Source organism: Azolla caroliniana, unplaced genomic scaffold, assembly GCF_043228905.1.
Source record: "Azolla caroliniana isolate FFs.n. ecotype wild unplaced genomic scaffold, voAzoCaro1.0.p SCAF_1, whole genome shotgun sequence".
NCBI lineage: Eukaryota > Viridiplantae > Streptophyta > Polypodiopsida > Salviniales > Salviniaceae > Azolla > Azolla caroliniana.
This window is the reverse complement of record NW_028230436.1, coordinates 14,560,851-14,586,242: the sequence shown is the minus strand read 5'-3', so window position 1 is coordinate 14,586,242 and position 25,392 is coordinate 14,560,851. Positions and strand designations below refer to the sequence as shown.

General features: G+C 39.0%; 1 protein-coding gene and 1 long non-coding RNA gene across 3 annotated transcripts; one reads left to right on the top strand and one right to left on the bottom strand.

Annotated features, from left to right (window-relative positions):
• Positions 1-4,618: 4,618 nt before the first annotated feature.
• On the top strand, positions 4,619-14,371 carry LOC147869072 (uncharacterized). The gene is made up of 3 exons (XR_015531598.1): positions 4,619-4,840; positions 14,134-14,170; positions 14,285-14,371. It is a non-coding gene; the product is annotated as an uncharacterized LOC147869072 (long non-coding RNA).
• Positions 14,372-17,003: 2,632 nt separating this feature from the next.
• LOC147869071 (uncharacterized) lies at positions 17,004-23,526 on the bottom strand. 2 transcript variants are annotated; one of them, XM_087326276.1, is made up of 12 exons: positions 21,639-23,526; positions 21,387-21,561; positions 21,247-21,302; positions 21,102-21,162; positions 19,623-20,999; positions 18,960-19,526; positions 18,704-18,865; positions 18,330-18,598; positions 18,129-18,240; positions 17,789-18,046; positions 17,646-17,692; positions 17,004-17,565 (listed from the first exon to the last, which is right to left on the bottom strand). In XM_087326276.1, exons 1-12 carry the CDS (start codon positions 22,613-22,615, stop codon positions 17,502-17,504), a joined length of 4,125 nt encoding a protein of 1,374 aa, XP_087182402.1. In that variant the 5' UTR covers positions 22,616-23,526; the 3' UTR covers positions 17,004-17,501. The 2 variants fall into 2 exon arrangements, with proteins under 2 accessions (XP_087182402.1, XP_087182408.1); XM_087326282.1 differs by having other exon boundaries at positions 21,387-21,549.
• Between the last annotated feature and the right edge of the window lie 1,866 nt (positions 23,527-25,392).

The window sequence follows — 25,392 nt, the reverse complement described above, 5'->3', positions numbered from 1 at the left end:
GTGCTTCTTAATCTTCCGCATAGACGACCTTGTCTCCAACACAAACATACACATGATTCTACTGAGAATACAAAAGATGCCAACAAGGATAATCTTGAACAAATAACTAATCTTGAAGAGCCCCCCTTACCAGACTTACTATTAGATTAAATGCATATGGCTTTTGAACATGACTAATTGTAAAAGTCTCCTTTAATATACAATTTGAGTTTATGTATAAAGCGTTGTAAGTCTTGTTGAACTTAAAGTTTAAGTATAATTAGTATGTGTGCATGTTGCCTTTGGTCTCCATTCTTGTTTGGAGTATTCTTGAATCTAAAAGTATACTTTGACATTTGTTAATATAATTGGCAAGTTATTGTGTATGGGTTCTTTCCACATTGACAGTGTCATGTGTCATGTGTCATTGGAATACTTCTCTCGACATAATAGTATCTCATAACTAAAACCTTCACAATTTCCTTAAGATGTTTTTTATATAAATATATGGACAAAATTAGCAGAAGCCACTTATTTAATGGGGTATGATTTTGATATAATGTAAAATGAAGTGACTAAATTAGCAGAAGTCACTTATTCAGTGGGGTATGATTTTCATAGTATGTAAAATGATTGGTGATACAATTATACTTGCATGGACTTCAAGACATTATCTAAGATTTGGATAAAATTTTGGTAGGTAGAATGTCAAACTATTTCTTTTGTTGTTGACACATCTAGGTTGTATACGAATCGAAATAGTGTTGAATTGATTGCTCTTTAAATGAGGTACAATATGCTACCGATGGCAATATCTGATGTACAAAGATGTGGGCGTCTTTCGTGCATTCTTCTATCCATTCAAATTTTTCTTTGTGGGTAGCTAAATGTAGGGGACTCGCTACATCTGCCACATATTGCAATACTCAACTAGGCCAATGCACTTTTCCCAAAAACCTACCAAGATCTCTAGCATTGTTAGGGCTTGGTGCTTCCATAATTACTGGTAACCTTGTTGGGTCAATTACATAATTCCATTCTTGCTGACAATGTGTCCAAGCAGCATTCCACTTGACACAACAAAAGCAAATTTGGTTGGGTTTACGCTTGGCCACTCGATCCATCCGTAAATGAGTACAGCTCATGGCCAACCAAGTCATCGAGAACTTCATCAATAAATGTAAGGGAATGGATTTGAGATGGTAGTTTCATGTAATTTTATGTAATCCACAAAACTTTGGAGTTTGCATTTTCTTTTGGCACGATGACAACATCACTCTCTTAGCCGGTTTGGTGGAACCCAACTTTCAGTAATTTGTCAATTTCTTCTTTTAGAAGTGCTATGTGATTTAAGGTTTCATCTAGTACCTTTGTTATCAAATCGGTGCCATATCATCCTACAATGAGATCATGTGTTGATAGAAGCTAGGATAGAGTTCTCGCATACCCGTATAGGTTCATGCAAACACATCTTGGTACTCTTCTAGTACTTTGACCAACTTAACTTGGTTCAAAATTCTTTTCGGAGGTCCTTTGTTATCTCAAGCGATTCTGGTTCAGATGTTACATCGATCTCCTTCAGTTCTGATTCTTGAACCCTTTGCATCACCTTCATCCCACACTCCCATGCATCATTTGCAAGTAGTATAATGTTGATTCCTTCTTGTTCTTCTGGGCTATTTTCCTGCACATGGCCTTTTGCTTTTGCTTTTGCTTTCATTGGTTTAAACTCTTTCCTATACATATGTCTTTGTCTTGACTAATGATCACATATTTTTGGGCTACCTTTAGTACATCAATTTCACATGTCAATACTAAGGATCCTCAAGTCATTATAATTTGTCACTTTCATCATCATTGTTCATCAACCATGTTCAGGCCTCCTAAATGTAGCGGTCGCAACATGGATGATAGTTTCTTCTGTCTGGATGTGTTTAGTGTGGACCTTCTTCCGCCATGGTCGAAAGGTAACTACATCCTTAAACCAATTCTACTTGATTCTGGCTCCTCTGAGCTAGGGTCTTCAAAATAGCATAGGGTAGGTAGGGTAAGCATTTCTCCCTAACTTCAAGTCAACAACTCCAATCCCAAACAAGTATCCTCTGGTCCAACTTGTTAGATTGTGGATTAATGCTTCTGGTCTAACTGCTCTCTGGTCAGCCAGCCATCTATACCCAAAATGGTGTTGGCATTCCATTCTATAATACCTAGCCTTTTGTGGGTCTCCATACTTATGAGGTGACAATGTTGAGGACACCATGATGTGTGTAATCATCGACCTACAAACGATGACTACAACATGACATTGAATCTCCTTCCAACACTTCAATCTATAGTCATCTCTCACCATGTCCTAGTTTTGAGAGATGGGTGTTTTATATACAAACCCCTAGGCCTATATGATTGTCATATTGAACCATTATAGCCTTCACATTATTGCCTCCTTGCACAAATAGTTTTCGTCCTCAAAAACAAATATGAGAAATCTAACTTGTATGCATCCCTCCCATTTCATTGTAAGGATTATAACTTCGAAGGACAGAGATTAGGACAGAGATGAAGAGGTAAGAGATTACAAACTAAATATTGGAATTAACATATAAACTTGTACATGTATTCTTTGATGAACTAACCCACAAATATGTGGTATTGTAGTAATTTAAATACATCTAAAATGTGATTGTTGCAATTGTAACAGTCACTCCTATTTTTAGATAATGCTTCCTAACTAATTAGTTTCTATTTAAAATTAGAGTTATTTTCAACACCCCCCCTTAACTCTAATTCCTATAGGTTATTGAGAGAGACTCAACCCAATATTTTTGCAACAATTCCAATGTTTAATACTTGGAACTGGCTTCGTTAAGAAATCGGCCCACATGTCTGGAGTAGGGGTATAGTTTATGTCGAGGTTATGTTCTTCGACCAATTCTGTTATAAAGTGGTATCGGGCCCGAATATGTTTATTTTGATCGGTGATTTTTGGGTTCTTGGTGATCTTGACACATGACTAATTGTCACACCATAACCTAAATTTGGAAATTTTTAAAATATCTAATTCTTGGATTATCGATCGAAGCCAAAGACCTTCTTTAGGTGTAAGCGTGGTTGTGATATATTCAGCTTCAGTAGAGGAGTGGGCGACAGTGGATTGCTTTTTTGTACGCCATGCAATTGCTCCTCTTGCAAAAGTAAACAAAAAACCTGATGTGGAGCTAGAAGAATCAGCATATCCTCCCCAATCTGCATGAGTCCATCCTTGTAGTGGTGTTGACAACCATGTTGCCCCAAAATATGCCTTATAAGTGAGTACCATATTTCAAGTGTACTTTAAGTACCGTAGTACTTGTTTGAGTGCAGGCCAATGATTAAGACCTGGTTTTTCCATAAATCTTGAGAGAAAACCAGTTGAAAATGACAAATCTGGTCTTGTGCAACTCACCAAGTATCGAAGGCTCCCTAATACTTGGCGATAGGGAATGGTCTTCATAACACATGCTTCTTCATCATTTTGAGGAGAGTCTCGAGATGATAGCTTACATGGTACAGTGAGTGGTGTGGATATCGGAGAGCATTCAACCATGTCGAATTTATTCAAGATGTTGTCCACATACTTTGCTTGTGAAAGTGATAGTATCCCTAGGCTCTGATTCCTCTGTACATGAATTCCAAGAAAATGCTCCAATGGCCCAAGATGCTTGAGCGGAAAATGATGTTGTAGCTCCTTGATCACCTCTAGTATCTATTTTTTAGAAGTTCCTACTATGGGCAAGTCATCCACATAAACTCCTAATATGATGAATTCTGATTTTGTCTTCCGTACATATAGGTTTGGTTTAGAGTAAAGCCGTGTGAAGTTGGCATTGAGCAAGAACTTATGTAGCTTGGCATACCATTGTCTTGGAGATTGTTTTAATCCATACAATGGCTTGTGTAGCTTGCATACATAGTCAGGATACTTTTCATTTTTCATCATTTTGGGTTGTTCCATGTAGATAGTTTCTTCTAAATCTCCATGAAGAAATGTTGTTTCGATATCTGCATGATGTACTTCCAATTTGAGGTATGCTAATATTGCAAGCAAAAGACAAAGGGATGTGATTCTCAATGTAGGTGAGAAAGTTTCATGATAGTCGATGCCGGGAATTTGTGAAAAGCCTCGAGCTACCAATCGAGCTTTGAATTGAATTGGAGTCCCATGAGCATCATACTTCAATTGGTAAAAAGCCATTTGCAACTGACAATGTTGGAGTTAGGCGGTCGAGGGACAAGAGTTCATGTCTTGTTTTTAGTAAGAGCAACTGCCTCCGTCTGCATAACATCTATCCAAGATTCGTTTTCTGTGCTCCGGAGCGCTTGCTTAAGATTAATGATCGGTGCAAGATCCCCTCCTTCATCTTTCATGTCTGCTATAAAAGTTAATATGTCAGATTCGATTTCAACAATGAAGTGATTTGAGAGCTCTTTTATGGTGTTATATATGTCACTTAACAGTTTTACTTTTTTCTTGCCCCCTTTTTTATTGTTTTCTAACGCCTCATCTTTGTTACAATGTTCATCATCTGAATCTTTGTCTTCTGATCTAATGCAGTTTTGGATTGTTGAATTACTAAATATACCCTCTGCTCCACTGATTGTATCAGGTTTGCCTCCTTTCTTTTATTTTATTTTGTTGGTTGAACTCGTTCCCTGTTATTTGCAGGTTCTTTGCATCTCCCAACAGCCCCATCGGTCGATGATGGTGTCGAGGACTTCGTTGCAGCTTTCATGTGGTGCTCGAGTTATGCTATCCCCTTCCTTTCCACATCATCCAAGCTCATCGAGGCAGGGATCTCCTTCTTAGACCTGGTTGCAGCTTCAAGTAAAGGGTTTCCATGATGAATTTGTTTATTGTATGTCTTGATTTTATTGTTGATGCCCATGCCTGCGGCACATTTTGCCGTAGAGTCTGATGGTACTGGGTTTGCTTGGCTTTCTTGATGGGTTCTATTGCGTGTCTTGATAGTATATTGGGGTTCTTCATCAAATTTTCTACAAACTTTATTTTCCTCCTCAAGGTCTCCCATTGAGTCGACTTCGTCGCCCATGTTTGCATCAGTGTGTGCTTGTTTTAAAGTTTTCCTTTGTAATCCGCATCCACTAGTGTTTATTTCTTTTTCCCTTGTGGTTGCCATGTCTTGGAAGATGTCACATGAGATGCCCTCCAAGGATGAGGTCTCTGATCTTCCAACCTAACCACAAATCACAAATTCTTCATCAAACTTGACAAATCGACTAAACACAAGTTTACCTGACTAAGGGAGATAAATCTTGTAGGCTTTTACTCCATAGGGGTCTCCATATCCAATAAACCTCCCTTTGGTGCAATGATTCTCTAGCTTTGACTTGTTCTTTGATTGTATGTAGGTATATGCTACTGTTCCAAAGACTTTGAGATGTGGAACATCATGAGATTGGCCATACCATAGTGTGAATGGTATAGCTCCTTGTAGAGCACGGTGAGGAGTCCTATTTTGCCGATAGCACGTTGTTGCCACTACATCTTCCCAAAATCGGTGGTGCATTTTGCTAGTTGCTAGCATGCTTCTAGCAGCATTAAGAAGTGTTCGGTTTTTCCTTTCAGCGACACCATTTTGTTGAGGGGTGTATGGCACTGATTTTTTATGAAGGATTCCATGTTGTTGGCAAAACTGAAGTAAATTCCCACTCTCTGAAGTAAATTCCCCTCCATTGTCACTACGGATGACTTTGATTGTATTGATTCGTTTGGTTTTCTAAAAGGCTTTTAAATGTTGAAAATGCTTGTGCCTTATGCTTCAAGAAACTGACTATTGTGAATCTTGTAGTGTTGTCTATGAATGTAATGAAATATTTTGCACCAAACATAGATGGAATAGAAGATGGACCACATAGATCCAAATGTACTAATTGTAGTGGCTTAGTCGTGTTTGTGCTACTTGGTGAGAATGATTTATGTGACATCTTTCCGTAGAGACAGCCTTCACATACCTTGAGGGTTTCGAAACTTACAGTTGGCAGGCCTCTTACAGATTTTTGTTTTTGACATTCTCGTAGTGCTCGTATATGTATGTGTCCAAGCCTGCAATGACATAGGTATGTGGAAGAAACATTATCTTGATTATGGTTTTGACATACCTCTGTTGACAATGCCTCTATTTGTTTTGCTGCAATAGGATATAGATGGTATTATAGATCTAGGTACTAAAGTAAGCTTAAGATAAGGATAAAGAAATGAAAGATAGAAAGGAGAAAGAGAAAGAAGGGTGCCGATCCACCCGACCACCCCCGAGCGAAGGGATCGAGACGGACTCGAGCCTCGATCGGCGTCCCATACCACCGCCGTGGCGTCGAGTCGTACCTGGTGCTGGCGCGCTCGCTACAAGAGTTGACCCACCACACGAGCAGAGTCTCGATGTAGTCAAAAAGATGATCCAATGAGGGTAGCTAGGCCTCTTATTTATAGCGATACCCAAGGCCCCCAGGCAAGTTCACACTTGACCTAATGGGTTGTCTCAATCCCGAGGATTAAAAGTAATCCTCCCCTTCTTTACACTCTCGTTTAACCCTCACACTTATCCACGTGTATAGAATACTACGGTAAATTCTTACCACGGGATATTATATGGTCATGCCCGTAACATACTCCCCCTCTTTAAAACATTGCACTCTTGCAATGGAAAGTTAGGGAAGTTAGTTCTAAGAGTATTTTCGCGTTCCCATGTGGCATCTTTTATTGATTTATCCATCCATTTTATTTTAAATTCTCGGATTTCTTTAGTACGTAATTTTTTTGCTTTAACATCGAGAATTCTTTCTGGTACATGTGGTTTAGAAGATAATTCTTCAGAAGTAACCAAAGTTTCAGTCGTAACTGTATTGTCGCCAGAACCTAGAAGTTCTTTTAGACGACTCACATGAAAGACTGGATGAATTCCGACACCATCGGGAAGAGCGAGACGATAGGCTGATGACCCAATGCGTTTGAGGACTGTAAAAGGTCCACAAAACCGTGGGGCTAACTTAGCGCACTTACCCGTAGACAATGTCTTAGAATTGTGAGGTACACGTAAAAATACCTTCTGTCCAGGGTTGAATACACGAGGTTGCCTATGATGATCGGCATAAAAACGCGCTCTATCTTGAGCTGTTTTTATATTATCTCGTGCAATATGCAACATATCTTGCATATCCCGAAGAAAGTTTTGCGTACTTCGCAACTCATCATGATGTATATTAACATCAATCGGGGCTCATGGCTAAAAACCATACATCAACATAAAAGGACTATATGCCGTCGACGTATGCTTGGAGCTGTTATAAGCAAACTCCAAAATTGGGAGATAACGTTCCCATTTTGTTGGTTTTGCACCAACGTATGCTCGAAGCATGTCCTCAATAATTTGATTTACTCGTTCTGTCTGTCCATCGGATTGAGCATGATCCGTGGAGCTCATGCTCAACGTAGTTTCTAACTTCTTAAAGACTTGTGTCCAGAAGTCACTAGTAAACTTTGGATCTCGATCACTCACGATATCCATCGGTAACCCATAAAAACGAAACAATTCGTCAACGAATTGGTAAGCCAATTCAGGAGCTGTTACCGTGGTTTTAGTAGCAATAAATCTGGCCATTTTAGTTAGTCGATCAACGACAACCCAGATGGCATCATGACCTTTTTGGGTGCGAGGAAGGCTAACAATAAAATCCATGGATATACTTTCCCACTTATTATTGGGAATGTCCAAGGGATGTAAAAGTCCTGCGGCTTTAAGTCGCTCGGCTTTGTTAACCTGACACTGGTGACATTTAGTCACATAGCTATGTATGTCAGGACGCATCTTAGGCCAATAAAATTGAGTGGAGATGAGAACGAGTGTGCGATGTATTCCAGGGTGCCCTGCTGAGGGTGCATCATGGCATTCAAAAAGAATCCTCTTTTTGACCTCGGGTAAATCTGGAACACAAACCTTCCCATTACGGTAGAGCAAACCGTTAGCAATGTGGAAGTATTCCTTCGAGGATGTGGTGGTGTCTGTTCCAGACTCAACTCTTGCCCAGTATTTTGCGAAATAACTGTCATCAGGATACTTTCCTCGAAGGTGATCATAAAGATCTGATGATATTTCAGTGAAGCTAAGCGTGTTAACTTCACGGATGCGACTTAGTGCATCAGCGACAGTGTTCATGGAACCTTTACGATATCGTATGGAAAAATCAAAGTCCTGGATGAGATCAACCCATCGTGCCTTACGACCTTTCAGGTCTTGTTGGTCACAAAAATATTTCAAGGACTCGTGGTCCGTAGTTACCACAAAGTGATTTCCATAAAGATAATGGCGCCATGTTTTGAGCGCATGTATAACTGCAAATAATTCCTTTTCTTGAACGGTATACCGACATTGAGCAGAATCAAGTTTCTTACTCTCGAATGCTATTGGTTTACCATCTTGATACAAGACAGCACCTATAGCATAATCGCTTGCATCGGTTTCAACCTCAAAAGGTTTTGAAGGATCAGGTAAAAGAAGTGAAGGAGCCTTGCAAACCAGGTCCTTCAGTTCCTTAAAGGCGAGGTCTAGTGTAGCATTCCACACAATAGGTTTTGTAGACTTACGAGTTTGACCTTTTAAAAGATCAGTAAACGGCGTCGTCAATTGGGAGTAATTACGAAGAGACTTTCGCAAAAACCCCACAAAACCAAGGAATGATCGAACTTCCGAAGAGTGGGCCAAAGCTTGATTTTCTCAATGCGAGAAGGATCAATTTCAACTCCTCGTTCGGTTATGAGATGTCCTAGATAAGTAATTGATTTCTTGAAGAACTCACATTTTGAGATCTTCGCATAAAATTGTTTGTCACGCAATGTTTGTAAAACAAAGCGGACATGTCTAGCATGTTCTTGTAATGTACGGCTATAAACTAAAATATCATCCAAGAAAATAACGACAAATTTTCCAAGTTGTTCTCGGAAAATGTCATTCATTTCTTGTTGAAAAGTAGCCGGAGCATTGGCCAAACCAAAAGGCATAACCAAAAACTCGTAATGGCCATAGCGCGTACGAAATGCCGTTTTAGGAACATCGTCCTCACTTATTCGTATTTGATGGTAGCCAGTACGGAGATCAAGTTTTGTAAAATACCGAGCTCCCTGGAGACGGTCAATTAGATCGTCAGCCCGGGGCAATGGATACGAATTCTTGATCGTCACTTTATTCAAGCGTCGGTAATTAATACACATACGCCATGTGCCCTCTTTCTTTTTAACCAAGAGAACTGGTGCACCCCATGGAGATTTACTATAACGTATATAACCCATTCGTAAATAGTCCTTGAGTTGCTTAGATACCTCATCTTCTTCGGATCGACTTAAGCGATACGGAGGTATACTTATTGGTGCAACACCAGGTACAATATCTATACGATGGTCTATATTACATTTAGGAGGTAACCCATTAGGTAGTTCACTTGGAAAAACATCATGAAAATCATTTAAGATTTCATCAAGTTGTTGTTGTTCAAAATATGTTAATTGAATCGGGACATTATCAATATTGTAAACGTGAATGTCCGGATCAAGTACACAATAAAATAACGTAGAACAAGACAACTCGGATATTGATGGACACGAGGAAACAATCGAGAGGGATTGTTTTTTTACACATTGAATAAAATGCGTACAATCGTTCAGTACAAAAGAAATGGAATGACGAACCCAATCAATAAATAAAGAAGAGTTTTTATTATAAAACCAGGGATAACCCAGTATTACATCGGTGGTACAAAGATTCATTACATGGAAGTCTACTTCCTCTATATAAGTATCAATAGAAATTCCTAATGAATGAATCGCCCCGTTGATGTATTGTACTCTTCCATCAGCCAAGTGCACCGTGTAGGTGTGATCACTTACGGTGGGTTGGATTCCCCATATCTGAACCAAACGATCATTCACAAAATTGTGTGAGCTTCCCGAATCAAATAAAAATTGTACGGGAGATCTATTGATATACCCGTTTGCACGTAGTAAATCATTGGGACCCAATACATAGTGAGGGAAAGAACATTCACAATTACTTAAATGATGTGTATAGACCTGAAGGACATTAGGAATCTGACCTTTATGGTCTGCAGCTTTAGCTTTGTTGTCGTGCTCTTTCCGTTGGAGCTTTCGACATTGATCTTTTGTATGACCCTTCTTTTTGCAGAATACACAAAAAGGATGTTGTCGCTTACAATCGCGATCCAGGAATTCGTTGGGTGTCTTGCGTTTCCCAACAAATTGCAACTGCTTAGTCCCGGGCACTTCGTTGGGTTTGTTATGGTCCTTCTTCAAAGTGCGTTGATAGCGAAGAACTATTTCAACGGCCTCTTCGAAGGATTTTGGATCCTTATCGTGCACTATCCAGTGATAGTCCGAATTGGGGATGCCATTGACAAAACAAGCTATCAACCAATTGTCCCCTTCTAGACCCGATTTTTGGATTTGGGTTCTAGCATGGTGAACATAGTCTTCTAGCGAGGAAAATTTCCTGCTAGAGAGGTTCATTAAAGCTTGTGCTGCCTCGGTTCGAGAGGGAGGTTGCAGAAATTGGCCCTTAAAAACCGTGACAAAATCTGTCCAGGTATCGGGCAATTTCCCCATAGTACGGAGGCCACGCCACCAGGCGGCGGCCTTACCCCCGAGTTCTCGGCCGACATATGCAATCTTCGTACTATTTGGCGTGGGATAGAGCTCAAAATGAGACTCCCATCGTCCTAGCCATGTGCAGATTGCTTCTTCGGTTCTTTCCTTTTTGTCTCCGGTAAATGGCTTAACGACAAATGATGGTTCACCTTGTCACTCATCAGGTCTATTAGTCTCACGTTGTAGACTAATGACACGTGCCTCAAGAGCACTCTGAGATTGCCGAAGTTCGGTCATCTGTTGAGCGGTGAAACTAAGGTATTGGGTTATTTGTGCCAAATACATCTCAGTGGACATTTGTCCAGGAGGATTCCCTTGAGTTCCTTCCGCTTGAGCGGATGACATGGGGTCGTTAATTTGAGCCATTAAAGATTATTTCTGGAAAAGAAATAGGATAAGGTCAGAGAGATAGTCATAACATCATGTCGTGATGTAAACATATCATGGGCAAACATTAATCGATATCATGATCTCACGTCAATACCCCTCTAGACGTATGAGATGAGGTTCAAGATCAGGTTACTATGGTAACACAAAGGTGTTTTAAAAACCATGGGGGTGACAAATAAATGTCTTTCCCTGATCTCTATATCGATTTTTTCATGGTGGCTCCCCGAGGCTCAACCATGTATGTTCGCGTCATGAATAGTTTATACACGAAAAAAATGTTAACAATAAACTATGTTTCGGTGCCCACATATGTGGTTTCGGCTCTTTAAGTCCTATTACGAGGACCCCGAGGTGCACTTAGACCTTAAGTCTAAACATGTGTTATAGTCATATGTATCAAGGATGTTGTATGGTCTTGGTCATATTTGAACTCGAGACCTCGAGAACAAATACATTAAACACTTGAGCCAACCAAGTAAGTTGCTCTTCTCGAATGCTTAATGTTTGATGCGTATAAGAGATATGCGAGATCATATATGTTTTTTTTCAAAGAACATATATGTCAAGGGTCCTTATTTCGCCCTCATTTACCAAAACTATGTTGGTACGTTACCTATCCTCAAGTCTCGTAATTACGATGGCATACGCCAAAGTGCAACCTAATGGTGAAGCCAAATGAGCCCTTGTTTCGTAGTAGGCTCACTTGGGCCATCACATGGTCACATCATTACGAATGCCTCTCGTAAGAACGAGCTCATGGTGGCATCGTATCCATGTAACGAGGGAGGGATGTTGGATACGTGCGTCATTGGAGCGACCTCACTTGAAGTGGGTCAAGCCCTACGTACTCAACATCATTATGGCTATTTGCGTTTCTTTACGTAACGAAATCGAGGTCATCAACGGGGTTATCAACAATAAAAAATTGTTGAAAAAGGGATGGTGACAACGCCATTCTCACAAAAATGTGAGGACGGCCACCAACATCCTTTTCCCGACCATGACAACTTTCGACATAATCACGTAATAACGAATATACACATATGTTTACTTTTCACATATATACGATCAAATACGTATATATGTGACCACATATGCCTATATTAAACATATCGTTATATTAAATAGCCACAAATGATGTGATCGAGATACGTAATCGAGGTATATACCTCTACGCACACGAAACATCCACAAATAAGAGATCATCGTAATACGCAATTGAGGTATTGACCTCTTACGAATACGAGACCAACCGCATATCGTTTACAACAAATCAAGGTATTAAAATCATACGCAAACGTAACATATGTTCGTGAAAGTAATACGTAATTGAGGTATTAACCTCGTACGCATACGACACTCATCACATATTATTAATATGTCAAACGAGGTATTGACCTCGTGCACATATGTAAACGTTTTAGATAATCAATTAAAGACCACTACAACATCATTGACTTAATGAAAAAAATTACATATAAACTAAACACATGATTAGATGGGACAAGAGAGAATAGAAAGAAAAATTATGGAAAGAGTTACCGAAGTTCTTTGTTGATCGTTGTCTAGATCAAGGCCAACCGCACAACGGTCGATCAGCATCAATCAAAAGACAAATGAAAAACAAAGAAACATTAGTACAAAAATCTGATACCAAATATTATAGATCTAGGTACTAAAGTAAGCTTAAGATAAGGATAAAGAAATGAAAGATAGAAAGGAGAAAGAGAAAGAAGGGTGCCGATCCACCCGACCACCCCCGAGCGAAGGGATCGAGACGGACTCGAGCCTCGATCGGCGTCCCATACCACCGCCGTGGCGTCGAGTCGTACCTGGTGCTGGCGCGCTCGCTACAAGAGTTGACCCACCACACGAGCAGAGTCTCGATGTAGTCAAAAAGATGATCCAATGAGGGTAGCTAGGCCTCTTATTTATAGCGATACCCAAGGCCCCCAGGCAAGTTCACACTTGACCTAATGGGTTGTCTCAATCCCGAGGATTAAAAGTAATCCTCCCCTTCTTTACACTCTCGTTTAACCCTCACACTTATCCACGTGTATAGAATACTACGGTAAATTCTTACCACGGGATATTATATGGTCATGCCCGTAACAGATGGCCTTGCTTGGGACATATTATAGCTTTGCTCTTGCCTTTATGGAGATGTATCATGGCTTGGTTCTTAGTGAATTCGATAGTGAGCCCATTGTTGGTAGCTTGTCCAACTGACAATAAGTGTTTTGCCACTCCAGGTACATAATACACATCTGTAATTTTTATGTGATTATCATTTTCCATTATCAAACAAATGTTACCTTTTCCCACTTCTAGTTTCTATCCATTGTCTTCGAATACAACCCTAAGTAGGGTTGGTAGTTCTTGATACTCCTCCAACCAATCCTTCCGATAAGTAAGATGGTGTGTAGCACCCGTATCGAGAAACCAAGTATCATGATCTCGTTTATTTCCCCCTCCATTAGTATTGATGTGATATGCTTGGATGTATAACTTCTTCATTCTGTTCTTCTCCATTATCCGAAGAGTATTCAAATTTATCATCATTACCTTCTGGAATCTCCACACAATGTGCTTGTGGCCAACTTGCTTTATTTAGATCAACTTGCTTGAATCGACGCACTCTTTTTGTGTGTCCATCCTTTTTACAATACCTACATGTCACCTTGAAGCTTCCACTTTGTTTTGTTTTTTTCCAAAAAAAATATCCTCCATTGGTATTTAAAGAAGACAATCTACAAAATAGTCCAGTATTACAATGAATATTGCAACATATTTAAGTTTTTACCTGTTGAACAGACATGTAGCTTCAGCAACCCAGCCACCTATTGAAAAATGCACCTAATGTATGTAGCTTAGCCGTACCATCATGTGGCTCGTACAGCTCTTTCAGTTTTGTCCACATTGCAACAGTCGTGGTGAGTCTTCGGATAATGTCTGCTTGCTTGTCATCTACGTGTAGTAGAATTTCTAAGCGTGCCATTTTGTCTCGAGCCTTCCATGTTTTACATTCTTCTTATGTTTTATCTATTGGTTCTTCCTAGGTGCCATTCACAACCTCGAGAAGCCCTTCAATATCTAGTACCAATTCTATCTTCGACTTCCAATTTTTGAAGTTTTTCTCCGTTAGCTTATCTAAGACGTATTTCCTACTTGATGTAGTCATATTGATTGTGGATAACTTTGAGTGTGCAGGGATTATGACTAATGGTTTAGAGATATATGGCTCAAGAGGATAACTTTCAGGTTTTTTATCAAAACTCTGCTTTGATACCATGTAAGGATTATAACTTCGACAGACAGAGATTAGGACAGAGATGAAGAGGAAAGAGATTAAAAACTAAATATTGGAATTAACGTATAAACTTGTACATGTATTCTTTGATGAACTCACCCACAAATATGTGGTATTGTAGTGATTTAAATACATCTAAAATGTGTTTGTTGTAGTTGTAACAGTCACTCCTATTTTTAGATAATGCTTCCTAACTAATTAGTTTCTATTTTAAATTAAAGTTATTTTCAACATTCATTTCATATATTTTTGTGTGCTAATTTGCATTCATTTTTACATAAACTTCTATTTAAGCTTAGGTAAATTCCAACATTTGTGCCTTGACTAGGTATATCAATACTTTAGTTGTTTTCGAATGGATTAAATAAGTTGAAATTGATCCAATTTTTTTTATTTAATGTTTGGATAGTGATAATTGTACTAGATCTTCCGCCAATCAACTTCAATATTTTTAGACCATCCAAGAAGTGTCACCAACTTTGTATGCATAAATTCTTGTACTTTAGGGTTGTGTGCAAATGGGGGCTCATCTTATCAACTACACCCATGTTATCATTCAATGAAGGAGGTAGAGAATGTTTTTGGAATGGAAGGGCTCTCTTACAACTATATTATCTTCACGTGTTTGAATGTAACGCTTATGTCCACATCTAGCAGGTACCTTCTTGATGGAGGAGTCATTGGAAAAGCTAACCTTTCACCATTTTGGAGTAAAACATGCAAACGGTGATTCATCCCATACACATTGCTCAGCACAAGAATCCTTGCAAACTCTTGAACTACTTTTCCTTTTTTTACCATCTTTGAGTCCTTCCATGTGAATCTTATGTCCATGCATTGAATTATCTTTGGTGTAATCTCAAACATCAAGCGAAGGATGTGAGGTTTCATTTCCCATAGTTTCCGAAGGGTGAAAAAGTTGGTCTTATTTTTCTTTAGTCCCAAAAGGTGACATGGGCTATAGGTTTGTGAACTCTCATGCTTCATCAAAAAATATGAAGATGACATATAGATTGACCTGGAAATTGGTGATGGAATTGAAGATTAAGCCCATATTTCAAAACAATGCACATGAGCTTGTGAACTTCCCCCACAATAACAATCGGTCCAAATGAAAAGCCTAACTACAAGCACATGTCATTACATGAAGCTTTAAGCATTAGCATGGTACTAACTTGGACAAAATATTTTGTTGTCAAATTTTCCACCATTTGGTGTTTCCTTTCGATTGTTATTATATGGAAGTTTGACAAACTTGATGTAAAATGCTTCTTCTTTCATGATGATGTTTATGACAAATTTTATATTCAATGTGTTGCGATTCCATCTTTCCCCAAAAGGAACATTCCATTGCATGCTGAAAAAGAGTCTTCATGGGCTCGAGCATTTCCCTTAGAATGATATATGTAGCTCCACTAACACATGCAATCCAATGACTACCTTCATCATGATGAAAATGTGTGTTTGTACACCAAGAAGGCTGAAGATGGAAATTTCATCATCCTTATTCCATATGTTGATCATCTTAGCTTGGTTTATGCAATAAATTTTTGTCTCAATTCGTAGCTTTGTCCAAACAAGAACTTTGAGCTCATATTAGACTAAAATCAATATTGCACTGTTATTTGAGGTTCACTCTCATTCTTGCTCTTGTTTTTTCTTATTGTTGTCTTAGGTATTGCCACACCAAACCCACTAATTCACATTTTGCTTTTGCTTTTGCTTTTGCTTTTGCTTCCTCTGTTCATTATTTCCTACCCCATTGTAAACTATTTCCTTTCGTTGTTTTTCAAGTTTGCTCATCTCAATGCTCAAATACAAGTTTCACCTCATGCACTCAAACATAACAAGCATCATTTCACATTTGCAATTAGGCTAGAAACTTTCAACAACCAATTGCTTCTACTATGATATATGTACCTTTCCTAAATCAAATCTTCAAACCTTGCCCCTTTTCCTTATTTTCCACACAAGACGTATTAAAAACAAGAACTAGCATTCTAACCATTGCAAAGATTTTGATGCTAAAATTGTCAACAATTATGGCAATCAAAGTGCACAACATAATTGCATTTCTATATATAATCCAATGGTCAAACCTTCCACCATAAAGTCTATATATTGAGATCACGCTAATTTGAGACAAGAAACCCTTTCCAGCATTTTACAGTAAAGGTAACCACCATCTTTGAACTCCTTCAATTCAACACAATCATAGCTGCATAGAATGTGCTATTTCTAGATGTATGATAAATGCACTATCACATAGTTTTAATGAGTACTATCAAGTTCAAGTTGTCACGCTCCTATTTTATTAACCATTCTAGTACTAGATGCAACCATCAACTATATATTGTTCATCACATCTCACGATCTTCTTTGAATAATGCAAGCCTACTGAATATCTGGAGTATTTGCCAGGCTTAATTTACTGTCCTTATAGCAATTGCATTCATTAATGTCATTAGCAAGGTTACTGGTATGAATTCATTGATTTCGTTTGTACGTTTTGGGGGTTGTTTCTTCATTTTTGTCTTTATGCTATCTTGTATATGAATCACCATCTATTACTACGCGTATTTGAATAGGACGCATGTGGTGGTATGATAACTTTGGATATATCACGAGTAACTAAATGCCAATGCTCTCTTCGCTTCAAACCCTCCCCAAATTAACAACACCTTAGAAGAGGAAGTCCTCCATGCAAAGCTCAAAGGGCACTATCAGGAGAGTTGCTAAGTCTCCTAAATCTTGATTATGTCCCTTGAGATCTCAAAAAAAGCTCAAAATGGCCTTTTCGCTTTACAGTTTTTAATCTCTTTACACTCATTCCTTGAACCCCTCACATTTTTGAGGAAGCATGGTATCATCAACTCCAGCCGTCCATCTTGGATGGAGACAAAGATACCATTAAACTAAACTAGAAGCAATCTAGCATTATGACCAAAAACTATATTTCATCTGATCTTCTGTATTTCAAAAGAACGATGAATGACCGCCCTGGGATGAGGCTGCTTCAATGCAAGCAGATGCACTGGAGCTTGTGTCGTATGGGTTCTTTTCTATATGCAATGCATGTTAAATAAAAACCAGATTTGCTTTTGCTATGAAAAGAATCTAAGGTAGAACCAAGAAGTCTCGCTCATTTGCTCGTCGGTATAGGATTGCTGAAGCCTCCAACCTGGACAATAACCAATTGATTCACAAGTTCTCAAAAGGGACAAATAAAATTAAGAACTGGTCGCATTCATATATACTTACCAAGCTGGCCTCACGACAAATCTGCCAGTAGTTAAGCCCCAATTCACCTGCAAATCATATGATGCCAAAACCAAATCAGATCACCAGATGCACCTTGATCCTCCTCTTTCTTTCTCTTCCTTTGAAGGCTGCATTCACATTACCTTGTCGGTCCCTAGAGAAATGGCCACGACATGCGTAACACTTTCATCTATCGCCATGGAACATACTGCACCGAATTGTTCCGCAAGCTGCCAGAGAGGGTGCAGATGTGGTTGAATCTCTCCCTGTGGAAAAACTCTACTGAATATAAGCTTACAGCCCATTAAAACCTTCCGCTGCTCCTTTGCAAGTATATCTCGCACATCTACTTCATATAGCCTTGGGTTCGAGAAAAAGTTGTAATGAATCTTCTCGATCACCTGAACAAATATATAAGACATTTGAAGTCAATTGTGTCCAAACAATGGTAACAAAAATGCTTCCATAAGCAAGACATCAAACCATCAAAGCTGATGCTAGCATCCCATCTTGTTCTCTCTCATCATGACCCACTTCTAGCAATGATGGACCAGGCAGCCCAAATTGCTTTCTACTACAAGGGAAGTACATGTATCTGCAGTGATTTCTCGCCACATTTCAGCCTCAGCAAACATTCAACAGAGGCTAAAACAGTTAGGCTATGTTGGAGCTATTATAACTCACCTTTCCACAACAATAAGGTTATGTCTATGGTGGGGCCAAACCCGCACTGAATCATCTATGATGACTACAGCCGACTCCATGCCCAGCACACCATCCAAGTCCTTACTCTTGGGAGGTCTATCATCTCCATCTACCACATCTCCATCATCACCCTTAGAAATCACCCTCCCCGCAAACAAAACCCCTGTGGGGTCAAGAAGCTTTGCCATCTCCGTTGCGTATGCTTTGTTACCCATCGTATATACATGAAGCTCATATAGTTGGCTAGCCTACAAAATGAGGAAATTCATCAATGATAACAAGAACTATGGACAGAAATAGACACTTCGGTGCATTGTTTGCAGCAAAACAACCACCAAATATGGACTTTTTACCCTTGCCAAAAAGTTCCAAATGCCAGGTCGCAACTTCGTCCACATGCCCATATGGGGGAAGCGGTAAAGCTCCCTCTTGTTGCCCTCCTTGGCAAACTTAGCACGCTCTGCTATTTCATTTGCTCGTAATTTGGCCTCCCATTCCTCTTCAATTTCAGCAAACTAAATAGTAGAAATAAAAAGGCTAAAGACAAGAAAATATAGAGAATACCTACAGAGTGAAAAATTAAAAGGCCCCATGTTATCTATGTACTACCTTAGCTGAATTAAGAAGGGTATGGTCGAGATCAAGCACAAGACATAGCTTCCTAGCAGCAAACATTCTACTCTGTTCATCTATTCTTCTCGCTCTTTCCTGTCTAACAGCTTGCTTTTGCTTCTCTTCAAGACCTTCAAGTAGTGGTTCCAAATTATCCCAGTGGTTAATAATTTCCCTTTGCTTAGGAGCTGCCATCGATGCACTTGTGTCCACCTTAACCTCCATTTTGTTAACCGGAACTTTCGTGGCAATATCAATGGATTTGCTTACCCTCAATAAATCTTCTGGTTTATTGTTTATTATATTCAAATCCTTATCTTCAACGAATGCAGCTGATATGTCTGTTCTGTTAGGATAAGAGACAGGCTTTCTGTCAGCTGTTGAACCCATCTTAGTAGCTCCCTCAGCTTTTGACTGAGGAATCCCATTGTTCTCCATTACGGGTAGAGATGCAACATTATCTCTCACAGGTAGCTCTTCATTAGATTTAAGCTTTCCAAGAGAACTCCCAAGAAGCAGTCGTCGAGGATCCCTAGGCTTCATTTTCGGCTTGGATGAGTCAGCCTAGAAAAAACCGAGTCACGGCACCCAACACAAGACATCACAAAGTCTGATTTACCTTAGATATAGCATAAAAAGAACACAGAAAAGAAAACTCACTGGGGATTCTAAAGCTGAATCAGAAAGCTTAGATTGTGGTCTTCTCACTAAAGATGTATTCTCATCCATAAGCAACTGTTTCGCATCATCAGCAAACGCAGTAATCTGCAGCAACGACAACCCATCACCTTCCTTAATACCTTCTGTAGACTTGTGCCTTTTTGCAGGGTTTTCTTGGCTTAATAATTCAAACTGCCTTTTCCGTTCAGAAGATATATTGGAAGATTCCACAGTCATCTGCAAAGCTTCATTATCTATGTCCATACTTGAGGTTCCAGATATACTAGTTCCAGGTATCAATTCTGGTTCCGTTAACCATCCTCCTCCCGTTCGTAATGATAGAAGCGAAACTAGTTCATCTTTGGGCAGAACATCCTGTTGCTTTGAGACCAGTGTTCCATTAGAAAGATTTTTATACCCTTCATTTTTTACAGTAGGTTGTAAGAGATCTAAGACCATTGGTTGACTGCCCAGCCTTCTCCTTGGATCACGACTCTTTTTTGCAAGCATTAAGTTTGCTTGGTTTGTCTCTGATTCCCGATCCTCCACTTGTAATAGCCCAGAACTATCTTTAACATTTGAGAGTGGTTCTGGCTGAGGAATACCTGAAGTTGAGAAATTTTGTTGAGAATCTTGCGATGATTCACCCTCCCTCCCAGCACCCTGTGCTTCTCTAGAATCCACAAATGTTGCAGAGGTTTCAAGCTTGCCCTTCACAGTTTCATCTTCATCTTCACCATCAGGTGTTGGACTCGGAAGTCGAGTATATTCTGGGCGAGATTTACCAGCAAACCTTTCATGATAGGAAGAGAGAGCTTTGACAGGATCCATGTGTGATGAAAATCCATGGTTTCTCTGAGCAGGAACTTGTATCTCCCTCTCTGGAAAGTTCATCTTTTTGGTATCTACCACACCCCCTACAAAATGTGGTAGAGAATTTGTATTCATGTCACCCTGAAAATCCATTGTTTCATTTGTTGTCAGGATTGAACTCGGGCCAATTTCTTTTGCAAAAACATGTGATTGATCTTCATTGAGCTCTTCAGGGACAGAAGAAAACCAACCACCAAGGCCCATATTCCCTGCCATAGTGTTGTCTAATATATGGATAGAGTTGTTGGCTGAAATCCCACCAGAAAGATGCATTTCAGAGGCTTGATTTGGTGGTTGCTCAGCTTCATCTCCACAATTTGCAGAGATGTCTGTACTAGTGTCACTTTCTAGCTGAGTTGTTGCTGATGTATTGCACGAGGACTCTAAAAACATTGAGTCTTTATCCTCTCCCCTCTCATTTTCATATCCTTTCATATATGGCTTTAACATATAATCACCGATATTCCTATTTTGATTCCCAACCATCATCATCAAAGAATCAAGCTGCAGTTCATGAAAAACTAATGAGAAAAAAGAATACACATTTTATCATGGCAATATCCTACATATTAACCACTTCATGATAAAATGAAATTTTACTCTGACCTCTTGGATTTGGTTGGACGTGAAAAGACTTTGACATCTATTCCTCGCAAGGTCTAATAACCTATGCATTGTTTTGTGAAAAGATTGAATAAATTAGCAAGAAATATGAGCACAAACAAAGCTTAACATATAAACTTTTTTAAACCTCAGAAATGCATCTGTGTTTTGTTCATGTTCTTTTCCAATGTCAATGCTTCGAACCTGGAGAGACAAAAACATTCTTGAAGGTCAAGACCCCAAAGAAGATTCACATTTCTTCATAATAAATAGCGGTAATCATCTTACCACAGCATAAGCTGCTCTTATTCCTGAAAAAGCGTCCCTAGTCAGAGCAAAAACTTTCCATTGATATCCTTCAAGGTGCTGAAACTGTGATCCAGGTCTTTTATTGAGATCACGAAGAATCTTGAGTGACCTTCGCAGACGTTTACAAACACTGATAAAAGACCTACATACATCACTTAGAAAGCTTCAATATGTGATATATAATGAATGCATGAGTATTTACGGTTTCTGAATGGATCATAAGATACTCACTTCTGGGCATCTTTGATGGTAACATTGCTCAATAATGCCCTACATTCAGTGAGAAACTTGTCTTTCAGTGAGTCTGACATGATGCCGTATTGATCAGAAGTATCATAGTCACTTCTTTGATTAGCATTTCCTTGTAAAAACGGCTGTTCTTCCAATCTCCTCTCCCAGTCCTTCATACATTTTGCTTGCTTATCAGATTCTTTCGAGTACATATTGCTGTCCTGCCATCTTTGGCATTCTTTAAGTTTTTCAGAGATCGTTTTATCTCCTTTCCCTTTACCTAATCGTTCCCCCCCATCTTGCAAATATATATACCCATCATCACTTCTCAAGAAGTTTACATATTCCATGCCATGATCACCAATTATCAATCCAACTTTTGTATGGTCCATGTCCTTATTTCCCGACCATGATGCTGACCTTTCCGTTGGGACAGAGGGAGAATCAGAATCTCCACTTTTCTTCCCCTTCATTGAAGCAGTGTCTTCAAGAGGAGAATCTCCTGGAGATTCTTTTAGGATACCTTGCACACCTTGAGCCCATGCATGTTGATAAAACTTCATCGCATCCCCATTAGGCCATCTAACAAAAGGACCAGATGCAGATGATTTTGAGGACGATGGATCAAATTCCTTTTTTTGCATTGAAGAAGATTCATCCTTTTCAAGTGAAGAAGGAATACCAACACATTCATCATGATCCCCAATAACTTGCTCATTATCATCCGAAATCTCTCCTTCTTCTGGCTCTTCAGACTGCTGATCATCAGAGGGTTGTTTCATTATATTGTTTGGCAATTCATCAACAATCTCAGCATTGTTCATCATTCCTGACATATCCACCTCTTCAGGTCCCAAGGCACATAGATATTCTTGAGGATCAGTTACTTCACTGGGATTTTCACAATTAAGATCTAATAATTCATCATAGTTTTCCCGATTAAGATCTAACTTGGTTGAGATCTCCATCATGCTCATAATATGACTACGTTTTTCTCTGTCAAATGAACAAAATGGATGGCTATACAATCAGCAAAATTATACAAAAATTCTTTGCCACTTCACCGCTTCATATTTGACAGGTACATTGACCAATAGTTGTTGGGAACATGTTTTTTCTCAGTCGACAGGCAAAAAAAACATAATCACGTTCTCAGTTTAAAGGCAATGATACACATGTTAATGCATGTATTATCTTCAACAACCGCATCTGAACAAGAAGCTCAGAGCCTTGATACGGTAACTGAAGTCCTTTCTTTCGTCGAACCATGAAGTCTTGGTCTTTAACAAATAACGCATCTATCAAGGACAGAAATATGGCCAAAAAATCCAATAACTCAACTAATCCTTTCTAAAGGTAGTCTATAGCGGTATCATATACATGTTTTCGGTTAACTTGGCCGAGTTTTTTCAAGCTCTTTGTTTCTATCTCCAAAAAGGACCCAGAAAAGAACTTCTTTTATGACTTATAATACCTTGCAAAACCTCTGTGCGATGAAAAACTAGATCTCCGAAACCCTAAAATTTCAGGATACCCTTCATCACATAAAACCGTAAATCGAAATAACCCCTGGATCTCCAAATAAATCAGAAGGAAAGGATGGCCTTCTGTGATGGATCTGAACCACAGAAAGAAGGCAAGAAAGCGCCGATATTTCTTCCTCTTCTTGGGCCAAAACGAGGTAAAGGGGATGAAAAAGGCTTGATCTAAAAGTGCCCAAATACAATAGACGAGCGGGGAAGAAATGGGTTGTCGCAGAAAAACGCTCTGGGGATGAGAAGCCTCTGCGTCTCCAGTGTTCTTCTCGTTGTCGTTCTTCTTCTTCTTCTTCTTCTTCTTCTTCTTCGTCGTCGTCGTCGTCTTCGTCTTCGTCTTCTATGGTTTCTTTATGTCTTTGGTTGTGGATGGATTTTGTGCTTCCTTTTTCTGTACACAGAGAGAGAGAGAGAGAGAGAGAAAGCCCTTCTTCGGGAACTTAACCATGGTTAAGTTAAAGCTTAAGAAAATCACCCAACCTGAACCGACCTGGCCTCAGCCTGCCCAAGCCTTCGCCTTAAGTACATACATACACAATATATCATCCTTTTTATGTCTCCCTTCGAGTGATTGATTATCTATCTTTATTTCAGCTTTTCACCCTTCACATGTGTGTGCCATAAGCAATTAGGCTTCAATTCCACCCGTGATTGTTAGTGGCTTTCCGTCTTGTTGCCTACGTAATCCCGCATCTATTTGTTCAGAGTATTTCCATATGTTTTATGACCATGATATGAGTTGGGTTGGGGTGATTAACCTGCTAATATAGTTGAGATGTCCCTAAGTTCGAGTATTTCACTCAACCTTCGACTTAATGCACTATCAACTCAACCTTCAACTTAATGCGCTATCAACTCACCATTTCGCTTAATGCATTATCAACTCGACCTTCAACTTAATGTGCTGTCAACTTGGCTTTTGGCTTAATCTCCTACCAACTATCATATATTGTTATTGTGAATGATATATTGTTTATGAGACCAAGTTGGGTCATGTTTGAACTTTAGTAGTGAAGTTATTTAGCTTGTTAAAGCATTTTTTGAGTACATTGTTCAACCCTAGTTAATGTGATGTCAACTATCAATATAGAAAAAGCAACAGTTTCAAAAGTGTTGTAGCTTATTCAAGTTTTGATGCATGTACTTGGCTTACTAACTAAAACAAAGGTGAAGTCCTTAACCTTTTATCATATTTCAATTTGTCCTAGATTAATGTGAAATCAATGATCAGATTTGTCGTGGTGTCCTCATTTTGAACTCTATTATTACGTTCTCTTGCTTGATAAAGCGATTGAGAATTCCTAAAGTTTAAAAAGGTATTTCCCCATGCCTTAAGCTAAAGCAATATGGATTATTGGTAATGCTTTTCTAAATGTGGCCACAAGAGTAGAACATACAAGACAATTTTAGAAGATAGTGGTGACATTGGCATGGCTACTAACCAACATGCACATCGCTTACTTTTAAGATATTTAGAGTACTTTCCTAGATAATAACAAGGAACAATAAAAAAAATGTAGATGAATAGGATGCATCCTCAATTTTAAGTGGATGTCACATGTGAAAGCATTATAGAAGACCAAAAGTTTAAGAACTTTAATATAAGAATGAGGATTAAGCTTTGGTGGTGTAGTTGTTGTGCTTGCTAAAGCACTTAATGAGTCCTTGAGTTTTAAGAACTTTTAACACATTTTTCTTCAAAGCCTACATTAATATGGTATATGGTTATCACGAAGAGTGGAATGTATCCAAATTGCTAAGAACTTCGTGGTAAAGTTGGTGTGAAGAATATTGACTCTTGTAGAGTCTGAGTGTAAGGAAACGCTCTGTGTGTGTGTGTGTGTGTGTGTGTGTGTGTGTGTGTGTGTGAGAGAGAGAGAGAGAGAGAGAGAGCAAGAGAAGGAATCAAAGACAACAACTAGAAAATGAAATGTACATCGGAGGGGGATGACAACTTATACATAAAAGAGAAAACTATACTGATCAACGAAAAATCATCAACAAAAAAACATAATGGGCCAAGTGAACTTTATATACAAGTGCTCAAGTAAACATAATGGGCCATGTGAACTTTATATAGAAGTCCTCAAGGGGCTACCACATAAAATGTGTTTGGTGGAGTCTAGTCATAGACATCCACCCAAGTACAATTCTTTGACAATAATATCTAATATTATTTGACCACATATATACTCGACAACAAACTATATGTCATAATC